The sequence below is a fragment of the Manacus candei genome, unplaced genomic scaffold (assembly GCF_025592945.1).
Source record: "Manacus candei isolate 608988 ecotype Guabito, Panama unplaced genomic scaffold, ASM2559294v1 h1tg000007l, whole genome shotgun sequence".
In the NCBI taxonomy this organism is placed as follows: domain Eukaryota; kingdom Metazoa; phylum Chordata; class Aves; order Passeriformes; family Pipridae; genus Manacus; species Manacus candei.
In genome coordinates, this window is record NW_026138055.1 from 581494 (window position 1) to 605502 (window position 24009).

The following is a 24009-nucleotide window of genomic DNA, read 5'->3' on the forward strand; positions in this document are numbered from 1 at the left end:
GAGCTACTCTTAAATTAAGACAGATGCTCCAAGCACAAAGTAAGAACTTATAAGTAACTATAAAAAACCACACAACACTCCCTCTCAAAAAAATAAAGAAGGTATGCTAAGCCTTTGAGGCTTGTGCAAAGATGCTTGTAACATCTCTGATATGCCTCACTGTTAGCACACCTTGGTGAGGTGCAGAGATACCATTTGGCAGGTGCTGGGACAGTACTTTGTTGGTTCCTCATTTTAGGAGAAAGATGCTAAAAGCTGAAGGTGCTGCTGCATGAGAAATGGCAGTTACAAAATAAAACAGGCAAGAAGAACACAACAGCCAGTCAGTTCTGCAGACAGAGGTCTAAAATTTGATCACATGAGACAAAGTGCACAGTGCAGCCCCAGAGCATGCAGCAAACAACTCTCCCTTCTCTAGGCCATGTGGCATTTCACAGTGGTGCTGATCGAGGAGAGAACTTGCAGAGGTGAAAGGAATGCAGCTACCATCCATGTTATGTAACTTAACCATGTAAAAATCTTAACTTTCATATTGAAGGGCCAGGTATACTGAAATTGTTCTTGCTCGGGTAACTGTTCCAAACACTTAGAAGTGATGCTGAACTTCAAGCTAACTATTCCCTGGCACATGAACCCCTCCTTGATGAGTCAGAAGCCATGCACACTAAAAGGAGGCTCCAAGTGTGGGAGGGTTTCCACTTCAAGCATGTTGTGATCTTCAAAGATGATTAAGCAGTACTTTTGTTTTAAATTTCCTAATTTTGGATTCCGAATTTTAGATATTATTACTGTTGTGTCACAAATAAGAAGTTATAATAGAAAAAAAATTAATACATCCTGTTGCAGAGGAACCAGAGAACACACAACCTTTGAAGACAGCATGCTATTGTTCATTATATATGACATTATCTTGCAAAAATCTATGATACTCCTTGTTCATATATTTTTAACAGCAAATACAGAGAAAATGCTCCAAATAAAAAATGCTAGAGGAGTTTCTTGTGTTCCAAGAATAGTGTGCCAGCATTTTAAACCAACTGAACAACATAAAGCTACAAAACTCAATTCTAAGCAGCTTATAAACATAACAGGACCGTGTTGATCTGTTACCTAATAACTCCAATATTGTAACTTTCAGCGAGTCTCTTAATCCACTGATAACATACATACCTGGCATGCCTGTAGCAAGACCTTGACCAAAAGCCAAAGCTGGATTTGCTGCTGCAGCTGCTGCAAGTGACTCTGCCTGCTGCCCTTGCTGACCCTGGTTGGGGGTAAGTGGGCGCTGAGTTGCTCCAGCACGCAGAACCTGGAAAAGGCCAATTAAAAGGTAAGGAACGTCCTTAAAAGGTAAGGAAGCAAGTCCATTGTATGTTAAAAAAGGTCTACAACAGTTGCTTTGTGTACTTGATACCTCTTAGCTCTGAATTTAATTTTGGCAATACTCCATCTTGTTTTCAAGGATATATACATATAAAGAATAAAAAGTATATATTATTTTGCTGACAAATACGACCATAAAACATCTTCCCTGCTCTGGACAGCAGGACTCATGTATGTTCCATCAATGGTAATGAGTACAAAGTAAGGAAAAAAATCTGTAAGAGTGATACATTTATGACTTACATTATTTATTAACTGAACACCTGATCCTTCTTGATAAACACATTTGTTTACATTATTTCCAGGCAATTGAATGATGTAAATCTGAATATTTCAGCGCTTGTAGTAACTTGTCTAAATAATTAACACTCCACTGCCAACAGTCCTGTAAATAATGCACCCACTAAGTTTTAAAAATTCACATAATGCTCCATCACCATGTAGCACAGGCATATTTTATTATGTTCTGACAGCGTATCTCCGGGAATCTGATTGAAAAGCAATCTAAATTCTTGCAACCACTCTGTTCCTCTTGGTTAAAATCATCTTTTTCAGGTCCAAAATAAGGGAGAAATACAATTCACAATATACCCCCACAAAGTATCTTATATGTGATTTGAATAAATTTGATATTAATTTTATAGAGAAAAAAAGACATTGGAGAGATGATATACATTTAGTTATCAATGCAGGTCACTGACAAAAATGAACAGTAGGAAGAAAGATCCACCTGAATATAAAAACAGTAATGAAATCACTCTGAAATTCCATGGTATCTCAGAACCACTGCTTATATTAAATTTCTAGGAATGGCATTGAAATTAACCATACTGCTGGTAAAAAAATTAATATATTTACATTCATTCAAGCATAAGATTAGAAAAGTTGTGGTTTTCCTTTGTGAAAAAAGGCCATTTGTTTACACTGAAAGATCATATAATAGTTTAAAAATGCACCCAGAGTAACAATAGAAAATTAGCATTTTCTTAAAATTACTTAAAGAAATGGAAATTTCAACAAGTGCTTATAACAATTGCTCACTCTTGATTTACCAAGGCAAAAATAACACGGTACATTGTGATGTTGCAATACAATTATTCTCTCATAGAAAAATATGGGCAATCCTTCCTCCCCATGGAACATCAAAACTCCTGATAACAACTAATTCCCTACTTTTCAGAGACAGAAAAAAATGTCTGGCACTCAAGTTTCCAGCTAATTTACAAAAAAAACCCCCACAGACAAATTTTTTTCCCAAGCTCAAAAGAAACAATATCCTCCTAAAATTAACAGAACGCATCTTTTCATCCCCGTATGTTGGTTTTCTAGATCAGTTTTTAACTTTACAATACTTTACTACACAGGAAGCATTACCTTCCTGTGTACAGACATACACATAACTGCACTGCTACCTGAATTAAAGGAACTATTTTTAATGCTTATTGTTTTAAAAACTGGGACTGTAAAATAACCTAAACATTTAGGATGGTGTAAGACAATGACAATCAGTAACGTAAGAAAACTGCACATCTGCTCTTCACAAAGAACATACCGGTTGCTGTCCCTGTTGTGCCTGGGAAGCCGCTTGCTGATTTGCTGTGGTGTTTGCTGCTGCAGCTTGCTGCTGGAATAAATTGGCTGGATACACCCCCCATGGAACACCATAATACTGAGGCGGAACCACAGCAGGACCTAAAACCAGAAAGCATGATTATTCCATCTATTGCAGCCAGTTAAAATACTGTTCGTAGCATCCCTCATTGATCCACCTTCTAAATGTCCAAAGAGAAATCAGTATGGAGAAGAATGAACTCCCACATTAACTGAAAGGACTCATGAATACAAACAAGTTAATTGAAAAAATTCACACCAAACCATATCTTCTCTACGAAAGAATAAATACCCTTGTGAGACTCAGATGATGAAGAAAAAAACTTAAAAGCATTCAGAGTTTGTATATCAAAGAACATTCAAAATCAAGTTTTCATGGTTGGAAAAAAAGATCATTTCAGACCATCACAGAATGAACAAAATTGATCCTCCTGATAGTGATATGCTGAGAATTTCATCATCTGTGATTTGTCCTTTTTTCATGCCTTTGCTTAAAAACATAACTATTGCCTTTGCCTTCCCTGCATACTACATGATGCTCTTCAGAGTGGGCACACTTAACTCTTCCAGTCTATTGATACAGAACCCATAGAAGAATAATCTCTCTATATTCACAGCATTGAACAGATAATGCATTATGTATACGTGTATTTTAGTTTTTTCTACTGCCTTTCCTGTGAAACCACCAACTGGAAATACAGGGCTTTTTTTAAAAAACGTTATGCTGGAGTCTGAGCACTAGCTGGGACTTGAGTCGTGTTGTTTCACAGCGACATCTATTCACTTTCTAAGAGATTTTCCTGGGCTTGGAGTTTATCTGTTGTTTGGACCTTTTAGCATGCTGGATGCCATCTTTATTCTCATGCCCACCAGGAATAAGAAAACCTGAAATTAGAAAATTATTTCACCAAGTGAAAACATATCAGGAAAGGCTGTCTCATCTTTTGAAAATAATACATATTATAACGTCAGATGAAACCTCATTAAGGATAAACATTTTTAGAACAGAAAAAAAAACCTAATTGTTGCATATAAAAGTCCAGTGGAAAGAGAAACTCAGAATCCAAATATAACAGAAACATTTTATCTCTTAGTAAAAATTTTCCAAATGGCTATATTAATTTCCTACAAGTCTCTCCTTCCTAGACATACATTTGCAGAGAATAAACAGGATGGATTTCAGTTTTTACTCTTTTCATTCTGTGAAAATTATGAAAGTAGACACTAGAAAGTGTTCAGTTACCTGCTAGGGTAGCTGCTGCAGCCAATCCAGCTGCAGTGTACGGGTCAGTACCTGGAGGAGCAGCGCTGATAATGTATGGGTTTGGCACAAAAGCAGCCGGGGCCAAGCCTGCGGAGAATACGCCTGCTACAGTAATAAACAGAGTTTCATTACAGCTAACACACTTGGCAAGCTTCATCATATTCAAACCAAATAACAAAGCCTATCTGCTAAAATCGGAACTGCTTGTATTTTAGCTTTTAAAAGGAGGTACATCATTACAGAAATCAACACTTCTATGTCTTCTCACTAGTCCTTTCTTATTAATCCCAAGGCCGAACAGCTTTGTTTGTTGGATCTACAGACTCCAAGGAGATTTATCTCATATGTATCTACTCACTCATATAGAAGTGGAATTTATCTTGCCCAGCTTTAACTATCTAAAAGCTACACTAGTCTTGCAACGAATCTGAATCAGACAAATCATCTAGTGTCTTAAATGAATCACTCAGATAAAATGAACCACTTGCAAGAGATACAAATCTCTCCTCACTGACAATTAGGAAAAAATTCTAACCAGATAGTTTAAATCAGATACCTGGCTTTTAAACAGCCAGTTATGAGATGATAATCTTACTTCCAAGAATCTTAATTTCATATAGGCATTGTAATGGAAGGAAACAACAGAAGAAACTCAGTCAAACAAAGCACTGCTACCCAGAGTTTCCCGTCAGTCAGGTTCACATACTTTATCCAACACTGAGTCAGAAACTGCTGCAGCAAGGACTGTACATCAAATTATGTTCCTCCTTCCAAATATTTCTTAATAGATTTCTATTAATATGCATATCAGAAGAGGCTAAATTTCAAAGGGGCAAGATTTATATGACTGCTTAGTCAGCATTTCATACAAAGTAGGAGCTTCTCCAGAGTTTTGCAGTCAAAGACAGGACTTGTAGACTCCCATCTCAATCTGCCATGTCTCCAGCTCTCAGATGGCATCACTCAGCTACATAACACTTTTCAACCTAGCTACAGCCTGCTGATCCCTGTCTGGACAGACTTCACCATGCTGCTAAACAAGCCAGTGGGAAAACTTAACTGCCACCCTCTCATAGGAGAACATGGACACATGCCCTTGTAGATACTGCTTCCTACTTCTGCCTGTCCTTCTGATCCTGAGAACTCCTCTTCCCTCAGAGAGGAAAGGGATTTGTGCATACACCTCAGCAGCCCAATGGTGGAGAGTCAGAGGGGCAGGAATCTTTAAGCCTGCCCCTACAGTGTCAGAATCTGAGAACCTCCCTTCCTCAAACAAGGAATTGCTTCCATGTGTGTTCCAACATTCCTCACTCTAAACACTGACAGCTTCCCTGCAGCAGAAAATAAAACTGCTGTCAATTAAATAAAGCCTTCTTGTTGAGTTGCAGCGCACTAAGAACTTTATGCATTTAACTAACTCACTGAATTAGAGGGACAGAAAAGAAATGCCTGCTAAAGAATAACTCCATCACAAAGGTACCTGCAAGAAGAAATAGCTGACTGTTTAAAAGGTGCCATGGAATAATGACTTGATCAACACAACAATATGATCTTCAAGTTCGACTATACAATGATTTTTAACTGGATTATTAAAAATACTAAACTGCAATAGAATCTTAGAATTGCATATTTTTGGTTTTTAGCAGAGAATGCTCGTGTTTCCATCACTGCTTGTAGCAGTAATGTTTTTTTACTTTTACTCGCATCAAAATTCAACTACTGTGCTACATGAGCAAATATAAATTTTATTTCTTTGTATACAACTGTTCAAAGTAGGGGAAAATTTACAACAACAGAAAACTTCCTCTAAGGACAGAACAGTTTTATGCAGCCATTCTGAGCAGTTTTCATGAGAACTGCTAAAATGGGCCGAGTGATCAGTACCTATATGAATTAGAATACGGTGGGTAACACCAAGAGGATTCTGTCAAAGCAACACACCCACTTTTGCCAGGGACACCTCACCTATGTGTGGCTGCTGAGCTGCAGCCAGGGCGTATTGCTGCTGCTGGGCTGCTGTCAACTGTTGAACAGTAAGAGCATTAGTCCTCTGGAAAAGCTATTGGAAAAGAAAAAAAGATGCATTTCAGTTTTCAGAAATCAGAGTTATAATATACCGGGATTTACTTAAAAAAAAAATTTCAAACCAGGCTTCTATACTAATAAGTTAGACTTAACTAACTAGAAAATTATGCATTAAACCAGAAAACTATGCACCAATATTCTTCTAGATTAATTATACAGTTATTTGCCTTTGACTGACTCACAGACAAAAGAAAATTAAATGAATTATATGTTTAAAAGACTGATTATCAAAAGAGGATAATGAACAACTCAAAGGATCAATTTTCAAGTCCATTACTGACCTGCTGCTGTGAATTGTAGTCAAAAAGTCCTACAGTAGCTCCTGAAGAGTCCATTTGTACCTGATTGCCAGGATAGTCAAACTGTAGAGAATCAAGACCAACTTGTTCCATGGCATCTAGATTCTGATTTTCTGGATTTGAAAATTCTTCTACCAGAGGCTTGTGGGCTGCAGGATTGGGAAGTGGACCTAATCCTTCTGTGGTGCTGGGATTGGGGCCCAAGCGTTCAGCTACTTCTGTTGGGGAGGCTTGTCGACTTCCAGGGGTACGACTGTTTAGAAGAAATTTGAGATAGACTCTTCAGTCTGAAATAATGCTGTCCATAGACAGAGTACAGCATTTCTATTTTAAAAGTACCTCTGAATTCAAGAGACCTTACAAAGGGAATTGACAGACTGCTTTTACCTATTTCAACCAGCATGCATTGATGGCTCAAGATAATGGGCACATTTCACTTCAAAACATAATTTTATGTATTTTTTAAAAGTTTAAGACTATACAATCTCCAAATCGCTATGAGAAAAACAAACTAAATTTCAAGGTTGTTTTGAGTCAAATGGAATAAATTGTTATCTGCAAAATTTTGGGATGGCTCTTTATTTTATTTTGGGAGTGACAGGAATTATTAGAAAATGTATTGAAGAGACATTAAAACAAAAATAAAAGGAAATGGCTAAGTGTATCTTATGCCAACAGAGAGAAAAACACAGTAAAATTTCAACTGGAAAAGACAAACATACAATACAGCAAATATTTTTCACATCTGAAAAGCAGATATTATTTTTAACTTAAGTAAAATGAACTAACAGCTGCCTCATTTAGTATTTGACTAAAACATTTCATTTCCTACACCACTCATTTAATAGACTAAACTACAGTGATGACTGGTGGGAAAAAAGTGTTCTTAATATAACCCTGAATATTGTATACAACATTATAATTATATTAAAGCTGAATTGCTTTCTCATCTGCACTGGCTATATTACCCACATACCCAGTGACTACAGGAGAGTTTCTGTGCACCTAAAAATGCCTATAGGCAAACGCGTGGAGCGAGATGTCAACAGATTCACATCCTAAAGAGACTCCCAACTCTGTATTTGGTTAGATTTAGGGTACCTTAATTTGGAGTGGTACCTCACCTTCTGTGTCAGGCCACAGTGTTTAGACTATTGATTTCTACTAAGTTAACTACTAGGAAAGAGTTGTGTGAGAGAATCTATGATCTCTTAACAACATTATTGTGTTGGCAGAACTTGGTTATTATATATTGTTTCTCAGGAAATGTACAAGTTGTAGTTAAGTTTGCTTTATTTGTGACCATTGGGCTCCAATACAGAATGTCACCTTGCAGGAAGAACCTACGTTTATTTCAGCAGTCCAGTTTGGTGTACTGCTAATTCTAGGACAGAGACACAGCCTCAGTACTGCCTGTTATCCTTCCTCTTCAAGGTTCCTAAGGGTTGAAGTATCTGTTCCTCACTGAAGCACAAGACTAATGCAAAGAAAACTACTGGCACTTATGTATTTGCTGATACCAACACTGAAGCCTGCACAGCTAGAAATCAGCCTTTTAGTGAGTTTATTGCAACACTTCAGAATTACTTTAGAAAAAATACTTCAAAGATAAAGAAGGTACATTAGAGTTTTTTTAACATAACAACCAACCTCACGACAATTGCCTGTACCATACTGGCTACCATCTAAGGATCCTATCTAGCAACCATGTCTGGCTCCATGTACAAAACTTGAGTATGAAGCCATTTAATATTCCCTATTCTTCCCAAATGAAATACAGCATCAACAAAGTGAAGAACAAAAGGAAAAAAGGCAGTTATTTCAGTACATACTTTAGTTTAAAAACGCTGCAAGTACAATAAAAATACAAGGAGGAGGACAGGACAAAGTTTCTTTGTTAATACTTATGTTTACCTAATATAGGTTGCTCCTTATATTGGTGCTGTTCTGTTGCTATAGTTAAAGTTGTGTCAATACTTCAATTATAAACTTCTGTTTGGAGAGCTAGTACCACTTTATATGGCCCACTTCAATTAGATGGCCTTTTTTTTTTTTTTTGAGAGGTTTACTGGCTTTGGATGCTTTTTTGCACTTGTGTATTTTTTAATAATTTCTCTCTTTAAATAATACAGAAGGTATTTTGCAAACAACTATTTCAAAATTGTAATAGATACTGGTAAAGAAAAGCAGGACAATATTTATTCTGCATTTTCTACATATAATATTGAAGGTAACTTCGTTTATTGTGCATATTGCAGCATGCATCCGAAAGGAGCTAATGTGAGTTCTCTAATATGCTTGGTATTATATTATTTTCAATAATATGTCTTGAAAAACAGACTTGAAGAATTACTTCTTAGCCTCAGGTAAATACATTTTTTAAAGGGTAGGAAAAACTTACATATGGGATTCAAACATGCATTTTAATATACTTGTTCAGTAATGAACTAATGAAAGCACAACTGTTCGGTCATGTTCACCACATTAAGATAAATTTATGAGCAGCACTCTAGTTCTCTATCTTGTTAATTCTTCTGTATGACAGTCATAAATGCATCACAGTAACTCAAAAAAGAAAGGTTAGTCCTTAAAAAAATACCAAATTTAAAACGCAGTTTAGTATTAGGAAAAAAACCCAGACTGGTTGTACTGTCATATGGGAGTTCACTGTTCCAAAGCTTGAGCTTGGTCCAATCTTTTGTTCCCTAAGCAAACAACCAAACCACAACACCATTCTACACTGTGAATAGGTGACATCTAACTATGTGAATAGGGAAATACATTGTTCCACCAAAGTCAAAGATATGGTTTCTAGAAAGACTTTCGTGGGGAAATAATTAGTTGTGTTAGGCTGTGGTATCCACTAAGAAAATCAGAAGGAAAGTTAAAATTCTGGTAGGACTTACTCTCTACAACAACACTCAGATGCAAAAGTTAGAGTATTAAAAAGAAGCAGAGAGAGATAGGGATTTATTTGACATTAAAAGGGTTAAAAGTTTTCATCTCTCCTTAATTCACCACATTCAAAAGGTACCCGTTTACTCTGAATAATAACTATGTTAAGATGAATTTGTCTCATGAGAAGTGACACACACATTAATGACATCCTAAGAAACATGTGGCACAGTGGGAAAGGGAGGACTTGAGGTGGAAAGAATCAGTCTGCAGCTGGGTAATGTTTAAAGCTGACACACAAACCAGAACTGTAATAATGCCCTTAAGAGACATGCTCGTCTTCTTGAGAAACAGTTAAAAGCTTACTTAAAATCTTTGCAATCGGCATCCATTCCATTTGGCAAACCTCTGCCATTTATTTTAGTAACATCCTCATCATCTCCTTGTTTAAGATCTCTGTTTTTGTCCTCCTCAAATGGAGAAGCCTTGCCTTTCTGATCTCCTTTCTCAGGTCCATCTGTTTCAGCATCTCTAGTGCCCTGAGGAAAAAGAATCTGTTTGATTCTGAATATTGAACAGAACACAATAGGAGCACCACAAGGTGACCTAATTCTACACTACAGTGCACGTAAACAATACAAACAGTTTGTTGTCAATGAAATTGCATTTGGTGGGTAACTTGGTCGTCAAGTTTCAACCACATGCAATTAATAACTGCCAAAATGTGAAAAGGAATGCCAAGATTTATAATGGAAGAGCTAACTCAACCTTAACTATAGCGGTGCTGTTAAAGCAGTAACACTTTGAATTAGATAAAAGTTTATTTTATACAATTAAAACATCCAGTTATAAAACAAACCCACATGAAAACAAAAAATAGGAAGATCTAGAATAAAGCCCATCACACATTTTAAATTAAGCTATTTGCAATCTTTTTCCTTTAAATAATGTTTTTAGGAAAGCACTTTAAGACAGCTATTTAGTCAAGATTCCCAAACCACTTCCCTCTTCTGCCCCCTCCAACCAAGGAAGACAGACAAAATAGCTACTACACACTTGCTTCTAAAGAGAAGAGAGTTAAAAAAGAAAACGGACAAAGAGAGTAGAAAATATAACCATGTAACAGAAAGACTGTTGCAGGTAACTAAGCAAGCTTAACACACTGCATTACTTACAAAAGCTCCTTTCCTAAACCGGGAATCCAATTTATCAGCTGGAGAGGAACTTAACACATATTCTACCATGCTCACTCCAAGGCCACCACTTTCTGATCGTGGAGACAATACAGCATTTACTTCACTGTTTCCATGAAAACCCTGTCCAGGCTTTCTCTGTACCATAATAGGTTGGGACATAGAATGGTCTGTTAAAAACAAACAAATAAATAAAACTATTGTATTTTTTTAAAATACCATTTGTAATGTTTTTTGCATTTCATTACAGCAGCAATATTAAACAAGATCAAAATTAAATTAAATAAAAAATTCCAAATCACAAAGTGTGATTGACACACAATCACCATTGCAGTATACATTTTCACAATTAAAATTAAAAGAAAATAAAATCTAATACACAATTACAGGTTTTGATATTAATTTTCTTTGAAGAACATTCAGTAATCCTGACTGATTTTTCAATACATATACAACAATCACTTACGAGGAGTTCCCCATGCAGTCTCTCTCCACTCGTCACCAAGGAATATCCCTTTTTGTCCATCTTTTGCTGAATCATCAGGTTCCCAAAACTTTTTGGCAGGTAAAAGCTGTTAAAAAGAGAAAACGTTTTTATCTAAATACGCTTATAAATGGGCAGAAATAGCAATACTTCTAAGAGTATGCAAGTAATTAATTTGACATCATAAAATCATAGAATGGTTTGGTTTGGAAGGGACCTTAAAGATCATCTAATTCCAACTCTCCTGCCATGGGCAGGGATGCCACTCGAGTGGCATGCCAGATCAGGTTGTGCAGGGCCCCATCCAACCTGGTCTTGAATACTTCCATGGATAGGGCAGCCACAACTTCTCTGGACAATCTGTGTCTGTGCCTCACCACCCTCCCAGTAAAGAATTTCTTTCTTACATCTTATCAAAATCTCTCCTCTTTCAGTTTAAAACTGCTCCCCATCATTCTATCACTATCTGCCCTTGTAAAAAGTTGCTTTCCCTCTTTTTTGCAAGTCCCCTTTAAGGTTGCAATGAGGTCTCTTGGGAGCCTTCTCTTCTTCCAACTGAACCACCACATCTCTCTCATCCTGTCTCTACAGGATGGGTGATCCAGCCTTCTGATCATCTTAGTGGCCTCCTCAGGACCTGCTATAACAGGCTGACACCTTTCCTGTGCTGAGGCCCCCAGAGCTGGATGCAGCACTCCTGGTGGGTCTCACTAGGGCAGAGCAGAGGGGCAGAATCCCTTCCCTCGACCTGCTGCCCACGCTGCTGCTCATGCAGCCCAGGATGTGGTTGGCTTTCTGGGCTGCAAGCACACACTGATACCAAAGTCAGTGTTCAATAAGGCAGCAGGTACTGCTGAGGAATAATATAACACTTGAAAGCTACTTCCTGTTACAGCAGATGATGTATAAAGGAATAGCCAAAATGACTGCAACAGGACTGAGATTCTGAAGCTATGAGGGAGAAATACAGAATATAGAAACAGCTGTGAAAAGAGCAAATCAAATTAATCCCAAATCAAGTCAATCCTCTCAGAAGCCTTAACCAACAGTGCCTTCTTTCCAAAGGCTCAAAAGCTTGGCTGTTAACTAATACTGTGATGATAACTAGACACAGCAGCAGTTCATTGTGAAGTTCTCTACACTCAGAAGTGCATCACGTTACAAATTCTAGGAAGTGACTAACACACACAGTAGCAGATCAGCTCCTTTAGACCACAGGGTCTAAATCAGTTACAAATCAGTGACATTCAAATGTGAAGTTCTACATACAAACGATGCCATTGGTTTTTTCATTCCTACTTCTAAAGCAGAAAAGTGTCACATTAGATCAGTATCACTTCTTGTACTTCCTTCAGGACAGAAGGACTTAGTGGGACATGACAGAAGCATCACACAATACCTCAAATGTCAAGTTGTCACTTGCATTTTTCTACTTTGGTCCTCTAACTTCTTCCATCAGTAACAGTACAATTGCCAAACTCTACATATCATACTTCCTCTTGAATATGTAATTAAAAAACTGTACTCTCAGACTATATATTACATACTTTAAAAGGTCCATCAACTGAAACTAAAGTGAAAACAACTTGCAAAAAATATTGGGAAGAGTTCTGAAGAAAGCAGCATAATCCATCAGATTCTGCATAATGTAATGCTGAATTTAGAATTTTAAATTTCGTAAGCTTAGAAAAAACCAAACAATCTGATGAAGTTGTTTGCAATAAATGAGTACATTCTGGAAATTTGTTTCTCCTATAACTTAAGTGACTAAAAAGCTCTTCTGAACATGATGGTTGTTGAGTATGAGCCTTGATGAAACTACTACCTGGAGTATTTTTTTAGATATTTCTTAGTGTAACATTGAAAGAACTTGCTTAAAGAGGAGGAGGATAAGATTGCAATTAGCAATTAGTACTGACACTGCAACAGAGGTGACAAGAGCTCCTCTGGAGTAACTTCAGGATTGCTGTTTTTCTGTGCTGTCCAGAGTTCTCACCAGAAACAAAGGATTTTGACTAGCTAACATACTCAGATCCATGGTTTCCTAACAGAAGTTCATTAATACAGAAGGATTCAGTCAAAGCTCAACAAAACCACAGGAGAGTACCATTCTTGCAAGAGTGCTGGACTGTTATGACCTGCCCTGACAGAGACACCCACTCTCAAGTGCATTGTAGAATCACCACCAGGTGTCAACCAAACACACTTTGGGAACACCAGGATATTAAGTTTACCCCAAATTTAAGGCATAAAGTTAGCTATCAGAAGACTAAGAGAAGACTATCTCTAGCTAAGAGAAATAGATTAATGGAATCTTACAACTGCATTTCAACTAAAAGCAAAAGATTACAAAACCCAGATCCGCTTATGCAATCTACACATCCTTTTTAGCTTTGCATTTGTAACAAGTTTGCAATATCACTTAATTTTCATTTTGTAGGTCAGCGGTAGAACAGAAAGCAAGCATTTAACAGCATCTATGAAACCTTGGTTTTGGGAATCACATTTTATTTTCTAAGGTAATTTCAAGTATGTGTCCAGCTGAGATGAAACACAGAAGTAAAGGTGTCACAGCCTAACACAACCTTGTCAGAATAAAACAGATCTAGTATGGATGTCATAATGTATTGGATGTCATAAAATGAGAATTATCTAAAGTATGCTTTCCCTGAAATTAGTAAATTCTACTATCAGACAGGTGTTTAGACAACTCAATGTTAAAAACAATAAGCAAATTTAGATCAGAACAGACTGAAATACTAGGTTCGATTTCAAAACAGAATCACAGGATTTCTATCAAAGGAAAAACTGCCCACTGGTAGAAAGCAGCAATAATCCTCAGTGCAAAAGTTTTGGGGGGATTTTGTTGTTGTGAGGGGTTTTTTTAGGTTTGTTTTGTTCTTTTTGTGCTTGTGCTTTGCCTTTTTTTTTTTTCCCTTTTAACTACTTTCAAATTCCAAACAGATAAATTCAACTGCTTGCAGTCTTCATGTAGTCTTTGGTACACAAAGAATATAGAATATTTTTAACACAAAACATAATGCATCATCCATACCTCAAGAGGCTAAATTTAAATTACTGAAGATTAAACAGATGTACAGAAATTATTTTTCATTAAAATTTCTACACAATAAAGACATCCCTCAAATATTTAAATTAATGCAATATTTCAAAGTTTACAATATTGCAGCTTCCTGAGGGGCAGTGATTCAGTTTTATGATTTACTTTTGACAGATGATGGATAGGACATACACTATACTCTTTTTAAACAGATATTTTAGCTATTGGATTGTCATACAAGCAGCCCTAGCAGTTGTCAACTATTTAACTGTGGAATAAAAAAAAAGTAGTTTTCAGAAAAACATAACAACTGTCTATCTTTGACAGACAGGACACAATGTGCACCTGATTAGTTCTACTGAAAAGAACTTAATCAGGAAGTCACCACAAGCAAACACAAGTAGTTAAAATCATTGTGCTTTACCCTTTGATAACATTTTGCTCAACACTTCCTGTATTTAATCCAAGAAAGAATAAGCTTTACGAAGATACATCCAAATCTAACCAAAAATGATGGAAAAGGTTGTCACATTTGTTACTAAGTTCTCCCAACAGTACACTAAAAAGTGTCTTTTCCAGTATCAGCACTGATCCCTGTTAGGTGTCTGCCAGATCAACAAAGCCCTTTACTTCACATGAATAATAACAGCGAGTTATGCTAAAGCTGCCTCTTAACCAGCTCTCTGATAAGTAACAGCACAGTCTTGATTACTGGCTCTTGAATTTAAGATTTTCAAATTATTTTTTAAAATTTATTTTTAGGATCAGAAGTTGATCCTATTGAGCTGAATGAACACCTTAGCTGAATTTCTCTGCATGAAGTTTTGGCACTAGAAATGAATACTTTGTTCCCACAATGAAATGCATGTGATTCGACTCTGTAAGCTAATATAAGAACAGACATTACAAAAGAAGATTTAGTTTTATACTGTGTTTGGCACTAAGTTTTATGTGTGCCTGCACTGGGTCACACTAAAGGTCCTGAAGCCCACCATGCTAGCCCTGAAATAGCAAACAGATGCTTAGAGAAATAGCACCACGTGCCCTTGTTTCTTCAGAATATTAAGATGACCTTAAGGGTCACAAACAGATTTTGGGAGCTGGAGCCAGAAGCATCATCTGTGTATAACCAATCTAATAGCTAAAAGTTTAGGAGACAATCTGCAATACAGCTAACAAAACTTCAGCCTGTTCTTTACAGAATAAATTAACAAAGAATTGAGGGACAGAAACAGATCAAGGAAGCTGCAGGTCTGGCTCGTGTTACATTGTCCTACTTCTGATACTGACTGATACCAGGCTCCATCTGAAAGCAGCTCACATCAATAATAAACAGAAGGATTACCAGTACACAACATTTCCAAAATGTGTTGTGCTACAATGAAAACAGATTTCATACTCTGTCCTTTACATTAGCACATGGAAGAGATGCTTGCTTGATGATTCACAGACAGTCCTGATTTTCATAATGATACGAAAAGTAAGACTTAACAGCCTCCTAATGCCAAGTATGGACACCCAGTTGGGAAAAAGAGCATGAAGAAGGATTAGAATTATGACCAAGAAATTAATTTCAGTTCAGAGAAAAATCTATGCAGAGAGAGAAAATGAGGAAGATAACCTCCCTATAGCTAGAAGCAGTTCGCTTGACATGACCTCTCTTTCACACCTTTCCAAGCAGATAGAGGGAAGCACAGAAGAACACACAACTACCAATTCTTACAAGGGTATTTGCAGGGACATTTCCTTTAATATTTTAAAAGGTTATAATCAAAAGGAAGGTTAAAATAGCCATGGAATTTATCCCAGACTACTTTATTGTTGAGCAATACTTTATGAAAATTACTAAGTCAACCTAGCTACGTGAACCTGTATCACCTCAAGATACATGGAAGAAACTCTTGAAATGAACAACAAAATAACCTGGTAAGTGCAGGCTCACAGTACAGTATCAATTTCTGATGCTGCAGTACTGTACCAAAGGTCTGTCTTTTTGTGTTTTTAGAAACATCTTTACAGACCCATGAAAACAAACAGAATCATGACCATGCAGAAATACATCCCTCATCTCAGATAACTTAAATGAAGTGCAGTATGGATGGCCATACACACCTTAATTTAATTCCCAGGTATGTGTGCCATCCTTCACTTTCACTGCTTTTAATCTTTTGAGTACTTTGTGGGTGTCAAAAGAACAAACATCACTATGAATTTCACCCATCCACTCCTATCACACTGCTGGTACTACCACAGATACCTCACTAACATCTTTATCTTTCAACCCTGGATGAAGCAAAAACTGCTGAAAAGCGAAGTGACTGCTTAAATGCTTCATTAAAGTAAAAAAATCAAGTAAGAACAGTCATGTGTCAGCTCAGAAACATTCAGCAATTAGAACATGGCATTTGTTTTTCATCAGTCAGTTATGGCTTCCATGAAGATCACAGTCCTATCATCATTTTAAGAAAGTTAAGCTGAAATATTGTCACTTGTTCCATTATTAACTGAATTAGGTAAATATCCAGATGCCAAGAGGATCAGTATTTGAAATCTTAGTTCAACATGCATTTATTTCTTTATCATGTCCTGTCAGGGCAAATAACTGTAACATAGGTCAATTACTTTCTAAACAGCTCAGGGAACTGCTTTTGAAAGAGCCAAGTGATCCTCCTTGATCTTAAATACCTCCTCACAAAGTACACTGACTTGAAAAACCCCAAACAAATCAAATCAATAAGACAAAAAGTCCTTCTTCTCTCTAGCTAAATTACACAATTGCACTCTTCACCCTGCTTAAAATCTTCTCTTAAGGAGTAATTACCAGTAAAAAAAATAGTAAATTACCACAGATTTCTGCTGGGTATGCCAGTTCTGGAGCCAAACCTTTTTTCAGATCCCAGTCTTCTTGGCTTGCATGCAATTATTTCACTAGCATGCAATTGTTTCACTAACTTAAATACAGTGACACTGAAAACATGCCTCCTTTCATACAGCTGCACACACTTGAAAAAAAAATCACCCTGTCACTTCCCCAAGAGTACCAGTCATCTACCAAGACTGGCACAGACACAGCATATCCAGTCAACAACCATTCCAGTGTTCTTGCAAAGGACTTAGTTTTTCTTTACTTTACAACAGAAATCTCCAGCTGCCTGAAAAAGCAACCAGTTCTTAAGAGAAGTTCTTTGCTTCATGTTGAATTATTCAGACTTCTTACATTGTATCAACATTTCCAAACCACCAACTGGATTTTCAGCCCTTAATAATTACCTCTCCCATTCCCCGAGATTCTAGGGCAAGAGCTTGAAACTCATGATTCATCTCATCCACAGATCGAACCTGCAGGGGGAAAACCAAAAGAAAAATCCATTAGTCAAATATCTTTTCAAAAGTAGAGTTTGCAATACTCCAAAAGGTCTCTGACAACTGAAAGCACACAAAAAATGTGCTGCTCCATGAGCAGCATGAGTTTAGATTCCATGAACAGATACAGTTACTGACCAGTTTAATGAACTGTGCTAATATAATAACATGAACAAAATTCCAAGAGACTTAAAGCATTTTAATCTCCATACATCCAGATGATTATTGCTCACTATGGAAACCGTGACCAACATTACATTTGCAACAAATGCAAAAAAAGTGAAATTAAAGATTTGGGCATACAATATCCCTTGGAAAGGAGGTGAGCCATTGCACACTGTGTTACTGAGTACCCCTGGCAGCAAACAAAGACAAGCTCACTAGACAGATCAGAAAACATGCCGGCAATGTATTGCTTTTAAAATCTAGTAACTGACTCCATTATCACCATTTCTTGTGCTTTCTTCCAGGAAACAGTGTGTCTTCCTTCTCTGTGTGTCTTTGTTGTAAATGAGAAACATATATTACTAGAGTTGCTGCTGAAACAAACCACCTCCTTTTCCAAGGCGCACAGACGCAAAGCACTGGGTGCATTCTTTCCAGAGAAAATGGTTTCCACAAGGAATTTGCAAAGCCATGATAAGCTTCGAAAAACATATAAACCCAGGAAATTCAGAGTTGTTTCTTCCCCTTTCCTTTTCTCCCAATAGTGTGATGCAGCAGGTAAAGCTCTTCAAGTTCAAAGTAAAATTAAAGTTTCCCTCCCAACATCAGTCTTCCCTCAGGAGTTACTTTCACCAGTAAACCCATATGCTCACAGCAACCAACAAACCAAAATAAAATTACTCCACAGAGATGATAACACATTAAGAACACTTTTCAGTAGTCAAATACCAGGGAAAGAAACAATCTTGTGCTTTCAATATTCAGGCACAAACAGCTCCTTAGCACTGAAAAAGTGTCAATTCTCTCCAATAAATGCTCTATTCTCAAAATTCTACTCCTAAATTAGTGTTATTGCCTCACAATCATTCTAAGCCATTAACTTCTGATATTTTCTCTGTGCTTTTGACAAAGAAATTTCACAGTTCAAAGAAATCTTCCCTTAAAAAGAACAATATTGTAGTTAAGATGGACTCTCAAACCAATTCCCAACAATTTCAGTGAGACACTGAAGAGCAAATTCAGTTTTGGAGTTACAGAGTGGGTAAATCAGCACATTGACTTTTCTTCCAGTGATGCTGACTTTTAAATCAATTAGGTGGATTTTATTCTATTAAAAACTGAAAGTAGATTTTCACATAGCCTTAGAAAAGCTGAAGACATTTTAATTCAAATGAACTAAAAAATATTCATATTTTATGCAAAACTTTTTTTAGCTCCAAGGGATAATCAAATATTTGTGCATATACACAGAAAACTAAACCATGTAAGAGCAATTGCTTAGAAACAAAAATCAAAAATTCAAATCTTGAAGACTTCTTAATTTGAATATTACAGTTTCTGAAAACATAATTTCTTCTACAGAGAGTTGAGAGAGTCCATTATCTTAGTTAGGTCACTATCCATGCTGAGGTCACACACTTTAGTTTCAATTACAAATAGTAAATTAGGTACTTCTGTCTCAAAATGTAGTTTTGGTCTAACTATCTCTAAACAAAATATGCTGGTAAAGCTTGCCAAACTATATTTACCATAAACACTACCCAAGCCGATGTTAGATAAAAAAAACAACCAAGTCTTGAAGACACGTAATTTTTTTGTTTGAGGTGTGTTTTTTGGGGTGGATTGTTTGGTTTTTGTTGTTTGTATATTTTGTTTTGGGAGTTTTGTTGGTTCTGTTTTGTTTTAACTTTCCGTGGTGATGGTGGTAGTTTTATTTGTTTGGGTGTTTCGGTGTTGCAAGACCTAATACTAAATGCTTATTTTCCACAACTCAGCCAGGTTCAAAAACATGGCCACATGCCCTTCCAAGTCTCTAAGAAAAGACAACCCAAGAATCAGGGTAAGACACAACTCACTGCTTTTTTTTTTCCCTGAGCAGTTCAGAGACCATTATAAGAAACTAAAGCTTTCTGAAACTGTAAATACATGCTAGTACACTGAACATTAATTTTGCTCACTGGCCACTTTGTTACAAAGGTGAAATTTAAGTTAGTATTATCTACTGCTACCAGCAGCAAGAGAAGTAATACAGTCCTTTTACTGTAGCAAAGAGGTTCTGTTTCTGTTTCCATCAAAAACAACAGCCACAAAATCCTGTCCCGTATCATAAATACACGCTTCACAGATCGTTTACAGAGTAGGGAAAATACAAGCAGCACCAGAATCTTCAGGTCTTTCTTCAATGCTAACACAGCCCTGTCACAAAAGCTATGGAGGAAAACATCCAAAATGCCAACCAAGCTGGATCTCCTACATATAAAGACATGCCCTCTCCCTGAAGGAGAAACTTTCATTGGGATTATCTGTATTTATTGTATTATGTATCTGTTATCTGTATTATGTATCTATTTATTTTTCTAATTCAATGTCAACAGTCATCTAATTCATATGTTCCAGAAATAATAATTTTTTATATATAATTTTTTAAACTCAAATTCAGAACATTAAAAAAAACACCCAAAAAAACCCCCAAAAAACCCTTTCTCTATTTTTATTCATACCCTGTCATCTAGAGTAATTCATAACTCACTAAGAGGCCTATGGAGCACATTGCTCAACATTTACAAGTTTTTGTCTGGTTTTGTTTGATTTGATATTTTTTTTTGTTCTCTCATACAATCACTCAGATTCCCCTTTCTCCATTTACCACCTACCTGGTTTTGGGATTAGTTGCTAGATCTAATTTTAGTTTTCAGAAGTTAAACACTAATTACCCTTTCCAACTCAGAGACTCTGGCAATGGTTTCAAACTTCTGATACACAACAGATCATTCCACAGGGCCCCCAAATTATACTACACACAAAACTGTCTTTAGGTATAACAATTCCTCACACACTGCCGTGAAACAGGTAGAATGGCTTAAGTGTATCCATGAACTTTTCCCCTTTGACACACCAACAGAAAATTCTGATCTTTTTCCCCTTCCGCAGAATCTACATATAACACCAGCATGTATTAGTCCATTTTTCATCACACCACTGTGAACAAATATTTTAATACACAGCAAAAACAAAATTATGTTTTAGTAGACTCTTTCTTCTTAAAGTTTACAGTTCCTCACATTGAAATTCAAAAAGAATTTATTATAAATCTAGAGGTCTGTGCAAAAACCTTCCTTTACTCTGTTGAGGACTTCCCCCAACTGCTTTTATCAATCCCCTTGAATGACCTTGGTAATCATCAAGTAAAAGCTCTTCAGAACCTTTTCAGAAGTTTTTTTCCTTCTTTTTCCATGCATAAGGGTTTCACCAGATCACCCAGCTGAAATGGCTAAAACACCCCAGTGGTGAGACCACCACATTTGACATGGGGAAAGCAACAGGGACAAACCAGTGTGCAGCAAGGTGGGGAAGGAGCACTCCCTTAGTGGTGCCTACATGATAAACCAGTAACATGAAACCGTGTCCTCATGCAACTGAAGACAGAATCCAGGAGGCAGACTCTGGACTGGACAGTCATCTAGGATTACCACAAGAAACACTGCTCACAGTAATATCCATTTCTGGAATGCAGGCATTCAGATCTAGAAACAAGAACTCTCTCAAATAACGCTGAATCCTGCCAGAAATAAGCTTGTAACCATCTTCCTGCAAAAGCAAAATACAGCCTCTTCTTTGAAAAAAAGTCTGTGGAAAATAATAACAAAAAAAATACAGTATGAAAGAGAAAGATATGACTTCATTTTATACATCAAAAGTGGTTAAAGCAGCTGACCAGAAAGTAGGAAAATCACTTTTTCTGCATTAACATATCCCAAATCCCATCCCATCCCTTCCCTCCCAGGCAAACACCCTAACCACTGTGACAAACAAAAGGAGGACACGTTTTGCATTTGAAGATGTGTCCTAGGCCAGAAATCCAACACAAAACATCTGGTAATCCCAGCACTGGGACTGGAAAGAAAGGGAAGCTTCATTTCATGTCGCAAATGCTTCAGCTTCTTTATTTTACTGAAGGACTTCCAGTAGTTTTCTACAGGGGTGGTTCCTCTGTAGCATTTATCTTATGTAAGGTATATGCTTATGAGCTAGTTAAAGTAACCTGAAAACACAAAAATGGCTGCATTTGAAAACACAACATTTAGCAATTCTGCCAGCCCTCCTTTAAGATAAACACTGTATTGTAAAGTCATGTCAGACACTTGACTAGACATTTGAAAGACCCTAAAAAAACAATCCACCTAAAACCTCTCAAATAGGTAGCCAACTTTAAACTACTAAATAAAAATAATATTTTTAATAAAAGCTAAAACATCAGACACAAATCCAGTAGGGATTCATATAAAGGCCAAGAAATGAAAACTACACAACAAGCCTGAACTGGAAATCTCCAAACCTCTGTTCTGACATACTGCAGTTCAGGGCTGTATATAGGTTTCTACTCTAGAATATTTTTGCCAAACTAGCTAAAATGTCCTTACTTTGGTTTAGAAGTCAGCCCATAGTGCATCCAGATAACAAAAGCTGTTGAGCAGCTGAACAGGCAACTACTATAAACACAATTGAACTGTTCTGTACACAAGTTGGTAACAACACACCAAATATTTTCTGTAACTTTAAAAGAAAACAAGGCATTTCTTTGATTAAAGCTGCTTTTGCGTAGATGGATCTTCTCATACCTCTTTGAAGCATCAAGGAACCAAAGGTTCACTTACTACCAAACTGGTTACTGAAAGTTGTGCTCCCAAGTAATTCAAAGTCTACAAGTATGTCGTGCTTTGATAAGAGGCAACATTTTCTGAGGGCCACATGGAACCAACTAAAACTTCTGCAGGTAAGTGACTAATCTTTCAAGTGCTGTATTTTTGGCTTTTAAACTCATATTCTCAAATTGAGCTATACTTTTACACTCTATGACCCTTAATACATCCAAATACTCTAACAAACCCAAATTTGTCAATTTATTTGGCCTGGCTCAGCAGTCACTCTGATCTGGATCTTAATGTTCTTGTGCTTTACTTCCTTGTGAACTTTGTATTGTAGTTTGAGAAGCAATTCTAGCAGTGCTGAACACATTAACAATGACAAAAATGAAACAAATAGATTTCGAGGTAGAGTTTCTGCAGCACGTTCAAGGGCAGGGGAATACACTCAGCAAAAGCACTGCCCAGCCTGCTGAAAAAGCCAAGTCACAAAAGGGCAAGGTGACCTGAAGAGCTGACCAAATGCTTTGCTTGCTTGTTTTTCAATAGGAATATCAATAATCTGGAAGCATGTACAAAGCAGGAAGAAATTTTCCAAGTTTTTATCAACTATATGTATCTATCTATATATAGATACCTCAAACTATGCTGGATGGCCTCTCACAAGTCACCAAGTTTGGAAATTACTGATTTACTTGCATAGTCCTCTGCCAACACATGATACAGAGAGAAACAGGGTATCACCTCCCACGAAGAAAAGCAGAGGAAAATGATGGACATCTTGCCACCTGTTTCAGAGCTATGTGATGATGGTTTGCTGGTCTAAAAGGATTCAGAAACCTTCGGCTCTGCTCCCAGCTATGGACTCTGAGAAACTGCCCCTGGTCCCCCTAAACATGAGCTCTCCCATCATGGAAGGAACTCACTTCTTCACTGCACAGGCTTTTATGCCTCTCTTCCCACCCAACGAGGTCAATCTTTGCTCTGAGACTGGCAGAACTGTTTGCACAAGTTTTTCTAAAGTACTGTAGGATGCCCTCAAGCTCAGAATTTTAATCCCTACAGCCAAATACTGGCAGATGTACCAGGCTCACATAAATTAATAATGTGTCTGTGCTGAAACCAGATTTCATAACTATTTATAACAGTTATACTGTTCGCTCCATTTGAAGAGCTGAAGTGATATAATCCAACATAAGTAGGGCATATAGTTTATATTAAATAACTTGGCAGATTTCTCAAAGTTTTTTAATTGTGTAAGGAATTATCTACTCAAAAGAGTTTCTAAGAAATGTACAGAACAGGAAGAAGAGTGACAGATGTTGTAGAAGTTTGTAGAATAAAAATTTAGACATGAGGCAGGTGATAAAAAGTTTATATAATGTAATTTTACAGAATGGAAGAAAAATCCCATAAAAACTTCTCCAGTGGGAGCTTTTGTAAACAAGAAATTATTTAAAAAATTTAATTACAACGATTGGTTAAAAAATTATTTTCCATACATTTTTTAGCTTATTATTTAAATGAGCTACAGAAAAATGTAATTCTTCGAAAAAGGGGCTG

At 36.8% G+C, this 24009-nt stretch overlaps 1 protein-coding gene across 8 annotated transcripts in view; it reads right to left on the bottom strand.

Moving 5' to 3' along the window:
• The window catches only part of PUM2 (pumilio RNA binding family member 2), a 71774-nt gene that overhangs the window by 30982 nt on the left and 16783 nt on the right, over positions 1-24009 (bottom strand). For 6 of the 8 annotated variants that reach the window (XM_051810094.1, XM_051810116.1, XM_051810105.1 and 3 more), the window contains exons 2-10: positions 17546-17614; positions 11197-11302; positions 10713-10900; positions 9904-10076; positions 6625-6895; positions 6224-6317; positions 4238-4363; positions 2936-3075; positions 1171-1309 (exon numbers count right to left, since the gene is read on the bottom strand). In XM_051810094.1, the coding sequence (XP_051666054.1) occupies positions 1171-1309; positions 2936-3075; positions 4238-4363; positions 6224-6317; positions 6625-6895; positions 9904-10076; positions 10713-10900; positions 11197-11302; positions 17546-17596 (1288 nt within the window). In that variant the 5' untranslated portion in view covers positions 17597-17614. The remainder of the gene's footprint in view (positions 1-1170; positions 1310-2935; positions 3076-4237; positions 4364-6223; positions 6318-6624; positions 6896-9903; positions 10077-10712; positions 10901-11196; positions 11303-17545; positions 17615-24009) is intronic. The other 2 variants (XM_051810086.1, XM_051810091.1) reach the window with 1 other exon arrangement.